Source organism: Bombyx mandarina, chromosome 05, assembly GCF_030267445.1.
Source record: "Bombyx mandarina strain Sakado chromosome 05, ASM3026744v2".
Lineage (NCBI taxonomy): Eukaryota > Metazoa > Arthropoda > Insecta > Lepidoptera > Bombycidae > Bombyx > Bombyx mandarina.
Genome location: NC_143212.1, coordinates 15189424 through 15204463, shown reverse-complemented (window position 1 = coordinate 15204463; position 15040 = coordinate 15189424). Strand labels below are relative to the sequence as shown.

The window sequence follows — 15040 nt, the reverse complement described above, 5'->3', positions numbered from 1 at the left end:
AATGACCGTGACGTCAGCAATGGTGACGTCACACTTTTTAAAAACATTCCTTCGGCGTTTCTCCTACGACATCAGAAGCGGGATCACACGCCGCCTCCGCTCAGCAACAACCTGGTGACCAGATAACCGTATCGGCGGAAGAAGACTACCCCCCAGCAACAGCCGATGAGCCTATACATCTACTTCACAAATCAGCATGGTCGAGCAACAAAATCAACACTCAAAGATAAGTTTTTATTTTTGATTACTAAAGTTCCACCACATAAGTACCACAGTGTACGCCTCGGCAAAAGTACCACAGTGTACGCCTCGGCAAAAGTACCACAGTGTACGCCCACTACATAAGTACCACAGTGTACGCCCACTACATAAGTACCACAGTGTACGCCCACTACATAAGTACCACAGTGTACGCCCACTACATAAGTACCACAGTGTACGCCCACTACATAAGTACCACAGTGTACGCCCACTACATAAGTACCACAGTGTACGCCCACTACATAAGTACCACAGTGTACGCCCACTACATAAGTACCACAGTGTACGCCCACTACATAAGTACCACAGTGTACGCCACAACATCACACTACACAACATCCTTATCCGAACACCTTAAATAAATCTACGAGAACCGCCGAGAACTCTACGAGAACCGCCGAGAACTCTACGAGAACCCTACTATACCCTCCGAGAACCCTACTATACCCTCCGAGAACCCTACGATACCCTCCGAGAACCCTACGATACCCTCCGAGAACCCTACGATACCCTCCGAGAACCCTACAATCAAATCGCATTAATAAGTCTCAAACCTACATAGTTACAAGTAACGCAAGTATAACAGATGCGCTACTCAGAGAAACTTTTTATTCCTGCAGGTCAATGAGAATCAAAGAAAAAAACCTACGAGAATCAACGAGGCCGGTGCAGAGCGCGCACCGCCTGTCAGTATGGCCGTGTCGGCGCAAATATGACTATTTACCTACTGATCATCAACTAATTACTCTGTGATAAGAAATTGATGTTAAACAGTCCCTTTTATTGTAATTTCAATACTTTAAAATCTTGTAAACACGCTCACGTGTTTAATACTTGTCAACACGCTGACGTGTAAAGTCCTATAAATACGGCCGTGCTGTCTGGCGCTAATTCATTCGTGTCCGAGCCGTAGTACAGAACGGATCTCTCTGTAACGTTATTATGCTTCTCGTGAAATATACGCAGTTATTGTGAAGTTCTGGTGAAGTTTTGTTTCGGAAGCCCAAACATGAGTCATCGTCGAGAACTTAATGACCGTGACGTCAGCAATGGTGACGTCACACTTTTTAAAAACATTCCTTCGGCGTTTCTCCTACGACATATAAAATATAAAAATTTCGGCGTTCATTTTTCGCGGCGAAAACAACTAAACTCATTTAATCACTGCACTATTCGCCGCGACTACCGCTCGACTCCGTGGCTTGCGCCGTCCTTATTCATGCATTTGTTTTGCTCGCCCGCCGCATCGTAAGTCGCCCGCGCGATTGGCTCGGTACATTCCGCCGGTCGCTTCGCCGGTCGCCGGTGCGCGTGGCTTGTTAGGTACATTTCTATGCTCTTATTTTAGTCGCTAGACGCTTCGCCGTTCGCACCGCGCGAATATTCGTATCGGCGAATGTCCCGTGGCCAGGCTGTTACGCAGCTTATAATCTTTAGTGATATTTTTATTGTTATTGCCTTTGTAGACAAATGAGCATACGGCTAACAAAGAGGTGGGCATACCGTCACTCGTGGACGTCAGCAATGCAGGGGCAAAGCCAGTATCCATTCTAGCGTTAACGACAGTCCTCAAACCTCGTTTGAAGAAGGACATGTCGTAGCGCTCGAAAAACACCGTCAAAGGAAATTCATTCTAGAAACGGATGTAACAAAAAAAACCTGGAAACGAACTTTGCATGAAAGCAAATTGCATGTAGTTATCTTAGTTACTTTTCCCCGGTTACCCACACAGACACAGCACACTGAGTTTCTCACCGGGTCTCCTCAGTAAGATTGGAAGCACTGCTTTTCTTAGTTAGTGCTAGCAACGGCGTCAGGTTTGAGCCCCGTGAGCTCACCTACTTGTTAGGTTATGCTGACATAGTCTCTCAAGGCTATCATAAGCTGATAGGAGGTAGGAATAAACAAAAACAAAAAAACTCCGGTGCTGCGCAGTGTAATGGTAAAAAAGAGACGACGAGACCATCTAAAATAATTCCTATGGGTCATACGGTATTAAACACAAAGAGAACACAAGTCCTTCTGTAGGTCGGGAGGTTTTAAAGAATGCGTAAGGCACAATCCGAATGGTTTCTTCTGTAAGGAGTCAAATGAATGTAGCTGTAATTTATAATAGAATCTCTACCGACAGCTGACTCCAATATTTCATATGAGGCCAAACTAGTTAGTGCTTTGTTAAGTATAACTCTTTATCCAGGACCGAGGTATTTTTAAAAAGAATATAAAATTTAAAAAATCAATCTGCCTTTACCTTCCAAATCACTCTGATGCTGATAACGGCCACAAGAATCGCAATACATTCGGAAGATTGCAAGGACAACCCTTGGAATTAGGGTACCATAACCAAAAAGACCTAAAACTAATAACAAATTGGTTGTCCTAACTCTTTGAATCGGAACGCATGACTTAGGCAGGTTGGTGACACCTTCCCGCGAATTAAAATAGCAAATTAAAATACGGCTTTGAATGCTACAATACGATTTTATTCATTCATCGATGTGGATTTACGTTGTGGATGTCTATGGGCTCCAGTAACCACTTAACACCAGGTGGGCTGTGAGCTCGTCCACCCATCTAAGCAATAAATAAAAAAGTCATTCGAAGTCAATGTTTTAGTGCGTATTTATTACATTAGAAAAATTGAACCTGCCTCCGGGATTCGAAACGCTAGTCACACCACTCGAACCGTCACGTGAAGTCGTAACGGAAGCCCATTGTCAACACTGCCTTGAGGCATGAGGTCGAAATACTATACTATGTAATGGTTATCACACACTTTAGCTTGGAACGTATGACAGCTTCGCGCTAAATATGACTGACTAGCTCTTGCCCGCGGCTTCGTCCGCGTGAAATAGTTCACAATTAATGTTTTTTTTAGAACAAATTTGGTTAGCATAAAAAACGTTATAGTGAGCCATCCTTAACATACAGACATATGCTGTCAGGGACTTTTTTAGATCTTTTAAAGGGGAACAATACTGTCATATATTATTTTAGCGAAACTTTAAGCGCAGCGGAAGCTCTCAAAATTTAAAAATAACCCCGATTTTGAAACATTCTTTATTGGTGCTCAACTTGAATTGATTTTAGCGTGATGTTATATAGCCCATAGCCTTCCTCGATAAATGGGCTATCTAAGACTGAAAGAATTTTTCAAATCGGACCAGTAGTTCCTGAGATTAGCGCGTTCAAACAAACAAACTCTTCAGCTTTATAATATTATTAGTATAGATCATTAGGGCTCGTAAAAGCCTCCGAAAAATGGTTTCATCTAAAAATCCAAAAATTGCATGAAAGCCGCAACTTTGCTTAAATCACAGGCATATTGCATTATAATAAGTTAGGGGTGTCACTGCATTGCAATCGATTCACATTACAGGGTCTGGACGTGAGGCCGCCATGATGGAAATGAAGCGGAGCGATTAATGCGTTACCCCCCTCCCCACCCTCCACGCCCCCTTCCCCGATAACTGATCTCATGTAGACGTATTAATTGAACTGTGTGTGTTATATCCTCGCACCAATAGGGATTGAAGTGGACAGAGACGTCAGAGACATACTTTTATGGGTAACGTCGCTTCCCTAATTCGTTAAGAAAATCTTGGGAGTATTTCCAACTTTTCCTTGATTGTTTTTTTAATAGCTCACTCTCTGTTCAAATACATACGAGTATATCGTAATAATCGTTAAAAAAATTTAAAGCAACTTTTGAAGTTAAAGACTGAATTGAATTCAGACTCGCGGGAATCGAACTTTATATAAAAATTAAGTTGGAAAGACCTCATAAAACTATTTAGAAGCCTCTTCGAGTGGGCTCGTAAACAAATCCTTATAACTTGCACATGTTAGGTATCTCAATAACAGTACAAAATTAATTTTAATCCGAACAAAACTCAAAGCAAACAAAACGAAAATCCTTTATGAAATTGCAACGCACGACATGAGGCATGTAATTAAAAAGTGTGGCTGCATCAACCAGTTTAAGCTGAGCCGCGCATCAGCGATGCTGGATGTAAGAACGAGACAACTATTCAAACAATATCGGTTGCGCGAAAGAGATGCGAGCATAGTTAATTCATGTTGACACGTGATGGTGATCAATCATTCTGTGTGTGTTTCATTGCATCTGCGTAGCTGAATGCTTTCTCGATAACTGAATTTAGATCTGAAACTAGTTTTAAAATACGATTGATTGAGCCATCTTATTTAACACTGATCATACCAACACTTACTGATACCTATTTCTACCATAGCGGGTAGATAACGCTATACGACAAGTATTACTCAAAATAAACAAAACAAAATAAAAAAAAGTATAACATACTAACTAGAATAACTAGAAAATAGATTAATTTGTAAGAAAAATTCATGAAGTCAAATGTGCAAAAGCAATAAAATGATACGTGCACTTTCAATGCAAAAGTTCAAAATGGGTCATTTGATCCGTTATGGTATGTTTAGTGTTAAAAGCCGCTTAACGGGTGACTTCACAGTCACAGAGATATGTAAGACATAAAAATACGTCAGACATATGTCATATGACAGTGGTTACCGGAACCTATAAATAGGTCAACATTTTAGCCTTCTTTCTGGCTTCAGCTTGCTTGATATCCGAACTCACAGGACTCAGCTTTAGAGTAGTTGCTAAATTCAGCCCTAGAAAGAGCAGTGCTTCGCAGAATCTATCGCCGAACTACCTAGTCTATAAAACACGGGTCCTATAGGGACTATTACCCTTTTTTTTTTTTTTTTTTTTCGGGTAGAGGGCCGAACCTCCTACGAGGTCCCCGCGGAAAAGGGGCGCGCGGGGTATGTGAGACTCTACGATCTGCATAGTGTTGTGAGCAGACCGCGGGCCCAAGGATTTTAGGGCCCACCCACTAAACGACTCCCCTGCACTCTTACACCCGACGTCCGATCCCCTCCGAGGTCAGAACCCGGATGAGGTAGGGGGGCTACCGCGGTCAACACTACAACCAGACGGCGCGGCTCACCCCAAGGACGCCCAGCCGACTGAGCCTTCGAGGCGAATCGAAGGCTCTGAAACGTCGGCCGTCTCGGTACGGCAGCCCGTCGGGCCGCCCGGACGGTGCCGCTGGTGTCCCGGAATACCCCGCTGGACCAGAACCAGCCTGCCGGGTCAGGACGCGATACACCGTCGACCGGTCGCTCTATTTACTCCACGGCAGCGCGCTAGAGTGCTGGTAGCGCGCCGCGCGGCCTCACCCCCTCAGGTCGCCCCTTGACCTTCACCGGGGGGAGGCCGCTACCTACAGGGGAGGGACTATTACCCTGACCACTTGTACTACGCGGCCGGGGTCATAATTTTTTAACAGCGGAGTCTGGTTAATTATTTCCCGGCTCGCCTAGTGTCTAAAGGGTTACCAAATCAAATTAAGCTCTTTTATGGGTACCAAAGACTGAGATACATACTACATAGATGTTTAAATATATACATAAATAGACAATCAATACCCCGACAAAGAGCAAACAAACCTGAACATCACATGATTGTTTTATTTATTTATTTTTTATTGCATAGACGAATAGACTAGCTCATAGCCCACCTGGTGTTAAGTGGTTACTGGAGCCCATAGTCATATACAACGTAAATGCGCCACACACCTTGAGAAATAAGTTCTAAGACCTCAGTATAGTTACAACGGCTGCCCCACCCTTCAAACCGAAACGCATTACTGCTTCACGGCAGAAATAGACGGGGCGGTGGTACCTACCCGTGCGGATTCAGAAGAGGTCCTACCACCAATAATTATGCAAATTATAATTTTGCGGGTTTGATTTTTATTACACGATACTATTCCTTCACCGCGGAAGTCAATCGTGTACATTTATTAAGTGCGTATTTCAGCAGGAAAATTGGTACCCGCCTGCGGGATTCGAACATCGTTGCATCGCTACATACGAATGCACCGGACGTCTTATCCTTTAAGCCAAGATGACTTCAATGTTTATCCGATATGGAAATCGAACCCATGATCCTCGCTGCAAAAGTCAGGGAGCGCTAACAACTGCACCACTGAGCCTATAGACATCAACAATGTAAAAACCTAACAACAGAAATAAGCTTTATAATAATAATTGTGTGTATAATAAAAATAGCTTTATAATAATATGTATGTATGTATGTGTGTATGTATGTATATACTTTTTGTAACATAGTAACTTAATATAAATTTCATTGCACCTACCACTATCTACTCTGCACTACCTTTGGTTGACTGGTAGAGAATGCCTTAGGCATTAAGTCCGCCAATGTAAATTTTACATGAAGTTATAAATAAATAAATAAATGAAATCCACCCCTTGTTATTAATCGAAAATAATCCAATTTTAATTTATATTATCAAATCATTAAAACATGGTTTAATTTGATTGATGCATTCCTTAATTTGACGGTATTACCAATCAAGAGGGATCAAGTTACGTTGGCCGCTCAGAGAGATTGGAATTATGAATTTCAATTAAACCGCGAATTTAATGCATCAGAAATTCTCATATTAAAGAGATGAAAATAAATATTGCGCCTTCAATTATAAAATTCCTATTTTATTTGATATTTATTTATAAATTCGATTTACTCTAAATTGTCAAGTACATAATATATATTACATTACATATTTTAATAAGTGCAATAAATATTTGTTAAAGGAGTTATCGACATCAATCTCGGTACTATCCTATCCTATCAGCCCATGGACGTCCACTGCTGGACATAGGCCTCCCCCAAGCATCGCCACAAAGACCAGTCCTGCGCTGCCTGCATCCAGCGGATCCCGTGAACCTCAATAGGTCGTCGGCCCAATTTTGGTTCTAATATAAAAATATTATGTGGAAGGAACAATCTGAGAAGAAGGCAGAGGTAATTCGTGATATTTCCGGTCTTTTTTCCGACTAGAAAATGCATTATCATATCATCATCATTATCATCTCAGCCTATCCACTCTCTCCTGCTGAACATAGGCATCTCCAATTGATCTCTAGTGCGGCCAGTCCGTTGCCATCTAAATCCACCCTGACCCAGCGATTTTCACCAGCTCATCGGTCCAATTTGGCAGAAACATCCTTGAGGTAAGACCCTGTACTAGCAATCACAGTGCGGGAAGTCCATTTACCAAACGAACCGACGACCTAATGAAAAATACATTTTAATTATAGATTAACTTTTAAAACGTTATCTTAGGTTTCCCCGTGCTTATATTGGAACACCATCGAGGTATGTTCTTTTTCTTTTTCTCCACCTTATCCCCCTAGGAGGGGTCGGCACAGCGAATTTTTCTTCCATTCTCTTCTATCAGCCGTCATCTCAACACTCACTCCTCTCTCTCTCTCATATCGTGATTCACACACTCCATTAATGTCTTCTTCGGTCAACCTCTTCCGTATCTATGTTATTTACATTAACAGATATGTTAAATACATTAACTTAAACTCTGTTGATTAAAATAGAGGTAAGTTTTGATGAATTAAACTTTTTCAATTTGTGAAATCAAATGCCCTCTCTTACCCTTACTGACGTGAACGGAAAATAATAATTATTTAAGCTGAGCATAAATACGTATTTTAGTAAGTTTATTATTTGCAAAAACTCAATGTAGCTTGAAATCTATTAAGGTCGTTGACCTCGCGACTCTTCAGATTTAAAATAAATTGCGTGTTTTTTTATTACTTAATCGATTGAAATATCTATCTCCCGGTCCGTCAAGTGCTAAGCGTCTACTAGAAACTACAAGGTGCTTAGTGCGTGTTCTTTAACGTTCTCGATAACGTAAAAGTTAACTCAAATTTGTGTGAAGATGGAGCGTTTGCCTACGTTTGCCGCTAGGGACGCTGTTCCAACTGGATATCGCTACATTAATGTCGCCACACACCTTGGGGCATACATACGTAGGTATGATCGAAATCTTGATTACAAAACTGTTCATAGTTTTCGTGTCAAAAATCACCTTTTATAATAAGAAATGTGCATTATTTAATAATCAAATCCGTATAATAGAACACAGTTTAAAAAAAAAAATCTTAATTAAATTATTGATTCACCGTAAATCCAATTGCAAAGGCTTCATGCGTACCTATTTAACACGAGAGCTAGCGAAAATTGAGCTTTTGTCACCAATCTTAATAACTGATTTGCTGTGACACACATTTATAAACGTTTCTGCTGTCATTGTCACCCTTATTCAATAGATTTAAAGTTCAATTTTGTTTGCATGTATAGGTATATCACCTAAGCACAGGTGTTTGTAGGTGATCAAACCCCGTCCGCGCTATAAATCAGAATTGATGAATGAATTTGTGTTGCCGGCGTGTGGGTTGCGATATAGAGGAATTATGCATGTTTGAACTCTCGTCGGAGCCTAATATAATGCGCACGTGACGCTTTAATGAGTGGAAATTGCGATAAATGTACGTACAGACATATTATAATGGGATAAATACCGGCAAATCAAAACCGGAATGTCATAGCCGGAACATAGTGTAGTACTATCTATATATTAATACGTGAAGCAAAAACTTTGTATCCCTTTTTACTAAAATTGCGCGAACGGAGGAGTATGAAAGTTTGCACACTTATAGAGAATATAGAGAAGAAGTGCACAATGCTAATATTTTTTCAAAATAATGCATAAAAGATACAGTAAATCAATAAAGAAAACATTACACACACTACATACCATGTATTTGACGCACACACCCATGCATACTATTTATTGTCAAACTTTTGTTTTTGGCGTCTGTTGTCAAATTGAGAATAGATTAAATATTGTTGTTAATATTTTTTACAGTGTGAAATAAATTATTATATAATTGACGAAATTTGTGATTATAGAAGTATAAAATACAATCATAATAGTGTACAAACTTACAATTCCAATTAATTATAGTCGAATTTCGACTACTGCGGGACCTCTAGTTAAGAGAAATTGATAAAAGGATAATTTTTGAAAGTATTGATTGATTGATTGAAATTGTTCTATTACTAATGTTTTTTTTTACTATTTCACGAACTATCCCGCAACGAAGAACACGACCATCTGATAAATGTCTTAACCTGCGGCTTCCACGATCTATGAACAAACCAAAATCAATTGGTTTTATGTTTGAATTGGTAAATAAATCTTGTTTACTATTCATATTATGAGTATTAGTTTCGGCTTTAAGAAAGGTTTTTTACACGCTACGTACAAAGCGATCTCTGGAAAAGCCCAAAACGATTGTTCGTGTCACAATGAACCGAAAAAGGAACAAGTTCGTTATGAGATCGCTCTATGACAGACTTTTTTTTTTATTGCTTAAATGGGTGGATGAGCTCACAGCCCACCAGATGTTAAGTGGTTACTGGAGCCCATAGACATCTACAACGTAAATGCGCCACCCACCTTGAGATATAAGTTCTAAGGTCTCAGTACAGTTACAACGGCTGCCCCACCCTTCAAACCGAAACGCATTACTGCTTCACGGCTGAAATAGGCAAGGCGGTGGCACCTACCCGTCCGGACTCACAAGAGGTCCTACCACCAGTACAAGACTACTAAAGACTTTCCATCTCTGAAGGTACTATTGAAATTCTCATCAAGTCTTTGTATTTAATTTTCTCTTATCGACCGAAATCGACCCGTGCTGGTCAGATAGACCAGCACGGGTCGATTAAACTAACCCTCATATTAGTGCCGCAAAGCATTCAACTATTTCCGCTTGAAGGGTTATTTCAACCCAATGGAGACATTGGTCTTTATGGGGACATTGGATGACATTGGTCCCAATGGAGACATTGGTCTTTATTTACTACTTTGAAGAAGGCTCAGCTGTCACTTTACAAAATAAAAACTTGAAAACAGTCCTTTATGGTATGTAGCTGTTTAACTGTACTCTGATGTCCTTGAAGAACTATACATCATCAGTCTACAGCCGTCCACGCTGAACCCTGATCTCGCGATCCATATTCACCGGATTCTCACAGCTTTCAACAGACAATCGGTCCACCTTGTAAGATGTTTAATTACATTGCGATATTTCTTACAATCAGATAAAAGAGAAGCTGTTTGGTTAGTATTTAAAAAGTTTAATTCATTTTTATGCCTATAACGATTAGAAATTCCACATTAGAAATCCAACATCCAGAAAGACATCCAGATATTATCCGGAAATTCGATCACGAATAAAACACTTTTAAATTCAATAATATCAAAAGTAAAACTACTTTCACTTAATACTTATACTTACCGAATGCAGCAAGAACAATCACATTTATAACTGCGTCAGCGAACATCGTGTCACCATTTATCTGAAATCAAAAAGGAGGTGAATATAACTTTTTTTTTCACTGAACCCACCGTGGCCTAAGTAATAAGACGCCCGGTGTACTCGTGTTGAACGATGCAACTATACTAGTATTCAAATCAGGCACTTCCACGATTAAAAAATATGCGTAATTACTTGTGGTTATGCATATTGTTGGCCCATCAGGGGAAGTTCCAATCACAATTCTGGCTATTTTTAACGGAAAAAAATCAGGATGCCGTTTTCAAGAGTGGGGCAGACGTTAAATAATACATTTTGAGATGGTGATGAACTCATGCCTCAGCGTGGAGGGTGGCATTTAAGTTTCCACGTGTACTTTGATAGTTACGAGATAAAGAAATTAAGACATCTAAAATAAGCAAGAACACATAACCTTTCAAATATTCGGTATCCGAGTTTTTTTTGTGACATAAATATAGACCACTCTACTCGCTTCACTGTTCGAGAAGCTCTAATCAATTTTCTAAAACAAACTGTTTTAAAACTAAACTTTTTATTATTTTTATTACATTATATTTATTAAAAAATATTTTGTCTATTTTAAAATCTTTCTATTTGGAATTGTTAACATAATAGGAATTCTTTTTCAAATATAAACAAGAATTTGAATTATAAAAAAAAGCATGATATTAACAGCTTTATACGCAACGAAAACAAACAATGGAAGCTCGGGAGGAGCAGCTTTTTTTTTAATACTAATTTCTCCTTTAGCTCCACCACTATTGTTCTGAATTCATTCAATTCGGCACGTTTCCACGCTCAAACGTAATTCCAGCGCTTTCGAGCTGTAATCTCGGGGGGTGTGAAACTTTCAGCGGCTTTATGGGTTAACGTTGAAGTTTTTGTTTAGTTAATAACACGTCGTAAAGCGTATTCTCTACACGTTTACCCTTACACGAGAACTGTTTAACTTGATCGATCACAACAGAATAAGCCGTGTATTGAGGAATTATTTCAATTTAATCGCCATGAATATTTTTTCGTTATCATAGACGGTCTTGCATAGACTTGCAGACTTGCTTTCAAATACTATGAAAATGCAAGCTCTCTGAAGTCGTCGTGGCCTAATGGATAAGACGTCTGGTGCATTCGCGTTGAGCGATGCACCGGTGTTCGAATCTCAGGCGGATACCAATTTTTCTAATGAAATACGTACTCAACAAATGTTCACGATTGAATTCCACCGTCAAGGAATAACATCGTGTAATAAAAATCAAACCCGCAAAATTATGATTTGCGTAATTACGTGGTAAGACCTCTTGCGAGTCTGCGCGGGTGGGTACCACCACCCTGCCTATTTCTGCCGTGAAGCAGTAATGCGTTTCGGTTTGAAGGGTGGGGCAGTCGTGGTTACTTGAGACCTTAGAACTTACAACTCAAGGTGGGTGTCGCATTTACGTTGTGAATGTCTATGGGCTCCAGTAACCACTTAACACCAGGTGGGCTGTGAGCTCTGCTTTTTACGAATGATCCGTTATAACTACTGAATACATGTACTTAATGGATAGGCTAATATTTATATGAGTGTTGGACTCCCTACACCAGTTGCGGGGGCGTTAATGATGAGAATCTTTGTTGGGGTGGGAAATAATAATATTAATTTTAAATGCCCCGCAAAGTGGACGGGTACAGCTGGTAATTTATATTATTACTTCGTATACTGATTAGCTGTTCCAAGACCTACATCGAAAAACGTTGACGTCGAGCGATAATCGCGAAAGTACTAAATGAAAGTACCTAATTGCGGCTTGGCTCTGCCCAAGGCATTGCTGAAGTCTATGGGCGACGGTAACCACTCATCATCAGGTGGACCGTATGCTAGTCTGCCTACAAGAGCAATAAAAAAAAACATGACGCTGCCACTTTATGAATCAAAGGCAAAGATCGAAAGATTTTTCGTTAAGATTAATATTTAACTTTACTTAACAACTATTCTCTTGTTGAGTAAGACTGCATCCCCAATTTTAAATGTTGATATTCTTATGATGACCATGGTCTACGGCAATATCATAATAAGGCTGGGTATGAACTAAGCGCGCTTAAGCAAAGACTAAAGTTATGGTCATACCGCCATGTTCTCAATTCACTTGCACAAATTGAGTGGTTTATGCTTCATTGCATTTAAAATACTAAATCACAATTTTAATAAAATACAAGTGCGTATGGCAACACTTTTTTTTTTAAATAATACAGTGATTCTAAATACAAATTGCGCGCGAAAACTAAGCGGTTAAAATTCAAATTCGTTTCAACGTCAACATGTTATGTTATAAATTATCTTTTGCTTTTTTTATTCCCCAAAAAGTATTAATATTAGAATTAATTAAATATTATCATTATCTGTACCGACACCAAGGCCATACCCATCTAATTGACGAATATAATGTGATAAACACATTTATTTTAATTTAAGCCAACATTTTAGAATACAATTTAATATCACACGTGTCAACTGAACGCAGATTAAAATCGATTATTCTAAGTAATAGTTAGTAATTCTTTGTGATAGACAAATATTTTTTTTATAATGGTGGCTATTTATTTCTATAAATAAACATTCTTAAACTGCATGCTTTAAAAAACAAGCGGAAAAAAATGGCAGTAAAAATTATCATTATGAAAAATATTTACTTTCTGTACTTACGTATTCAATAAATTAATAAATTATCTCGTAATTCACATAGGTTCATGAAATATCATCTTGTAAAGTCAAAAAAAAAACAAGTCTCTAAACAAACAGCACACTCGCGTAATACTTTTTGTTAAGGCGTAGAAATGCTACGCCGTAGCGACCGCCCGCGTAGACGTATAAGACGACAATGGCGGCATTCCGAACCTACGTAGCACTGAGACGTACCCGACTTAGTTGTACCCGATTCTGGGGAACGCAAAAAGGTTAGTACATGTTTTTAAAGAATTAAAAAAACATCCTAATATCTTATGATATTGAGGTGGTATGATAATATGCCGTTATTTTAATTTCGCATTGAAACTGTCGAATTTTCAATTTCACTATTATTTTTAGAGCCCCAATTGGGCAAAGGCTCTTGTGGAGTCTTAGTGGTAACTATTACCGGAGTTTAATAGCATCGCAAAGTCGATGTCATTATACAAATTTTCCTGTGAAAATACTTCAACAATGATCCCGCTTTATTCCTATAGCATCATGAAATAAAATCAAACTCACTAATAATACGTACTTATTTACCGTAATTAAGGGTGGGGAGTATATAGTAAGCCCGCCCCATAGGTATAATTACCCTACTTATTTCTACAGCAACTCATTAGGGTTTGAAGTGTGGACCATCCAATTTCAATACAATTGACATTTTAATCTTATGTCTCATCTCATAAAAATAAATAAAAAACGATGAATGTCGATAACCACGACATTCATCGTTTTTTATTTTTTTTTATTGTTTTGGTGGGGAGGTGAGCTCACGGCCCACTTGATGTTAAGTGGTTACCGGAGCCCACAGACATTCACAGCCTAAATGCCGCCACCTACCTTAATCGTTTTCATATTTATGAATTACCAGTAACCATTCAGCATCAGTTGAACAGTGAGCTTGTCCCCGCATAAAATGTTGCTCTGAAAACAAAAATAAAACTTTCAAATACACAAAATTGAGAAACGTAATAATTAAGACAAATAATATATTTCGGAGCTGCTTTCCATTGAGATTAACGCTCTTTTGTTTCATTTCTATTGTACGAAAACAGATTAATAATTGAATTACGGAGCTGGAGAGTATTTACATTTTGTTTTTATTCGTTCTCATGTTTTTTATTGTATCTTTTTCCAAACATAATCGTTGTACTCATAGGTCCATCAATTAATGTATTGTTAATTTTGAGATATCGTTATTTCAGAAGAAAAGACTTGTTCGGTTTGAAGGGTGGGAAAGCCGTTATAACTATACTTGAGACCTTAGAACTTATATCTCAAGATTGGTGGCGCATTTACGTTGTAATTGTCTATGGGCTCCAGTAATCACTTAACACCGGGTGGACTGTGAGCTCGTCCACCCATCTAAACAATAAAAAAAAAAGTGTCTTGAGACATCAGATTGAATTCACGGTAGTATTGCGTTGGCTATTTTAACCTTAACTCGGCCGATCATGTCTTCATAACAGACAAAGGTAAAGTGGTTAGCTGTCTCTACGGGCACGCAATAAATCCTACAAGAAACATGCGATTTATTTGGATTTCAGATACACACTTTCGACAACCTTCAATGCGATCAACTTAAGATCTTATAATCCTTCGCCTCTTTGGTAAAGTTCCCACTAGACACGTTGTAGGTACAAGGCGCAGAATACGTACACACAGAACGGTCAGCGATGATGTTTAATTCGTGCACTTTTTTTTTATTTCTTAAATGGATGGATGAGATCACAGCCCACCTGGTGTTAAGTGGTTACTGGAGCCCATAGACATCGACAACGTAAATGCGCC

The 15040-nt window shown here is 39.1% G+C and overlaps 1 protein-coding gene across 3 annotated transcripts in view; it reads right to left on the bottom strand.

The window, feature by feature from the left end:
* The window catches only part of LOC114242785 (cell adhesion molecule Dscam2), a 264526-nt gene extending 251134 nt beyond the window's left edge, over positions 1 to 13392 (bottom strand). For 2 of the 3 annotated variants that reach the window (XM_089727900.1, XM_089727901.1), the window contains exons 1-2: positions 13226 to 13392; positions 10504 to 10564 (exon numbers count right to left, since the gene is read on the bottom strand). In XM_089727900.1, coding sequence (XP_089584026.1) covers positions 10504 to 10549 — 46 coding nt within the window. In that variant the 5' untranslated portion in view covers positions 10550 to 10564; positions 13226 to 13392. The remainder of the gene's footprint in view (positions 1 to 10503; positions 10565 to 13225) is intronic. The other variant, XM_089727899.1, reaches the window with a different exon arrangement.
* Positions 13393 to 15040: the final 1648 nt, after the last annotated feature.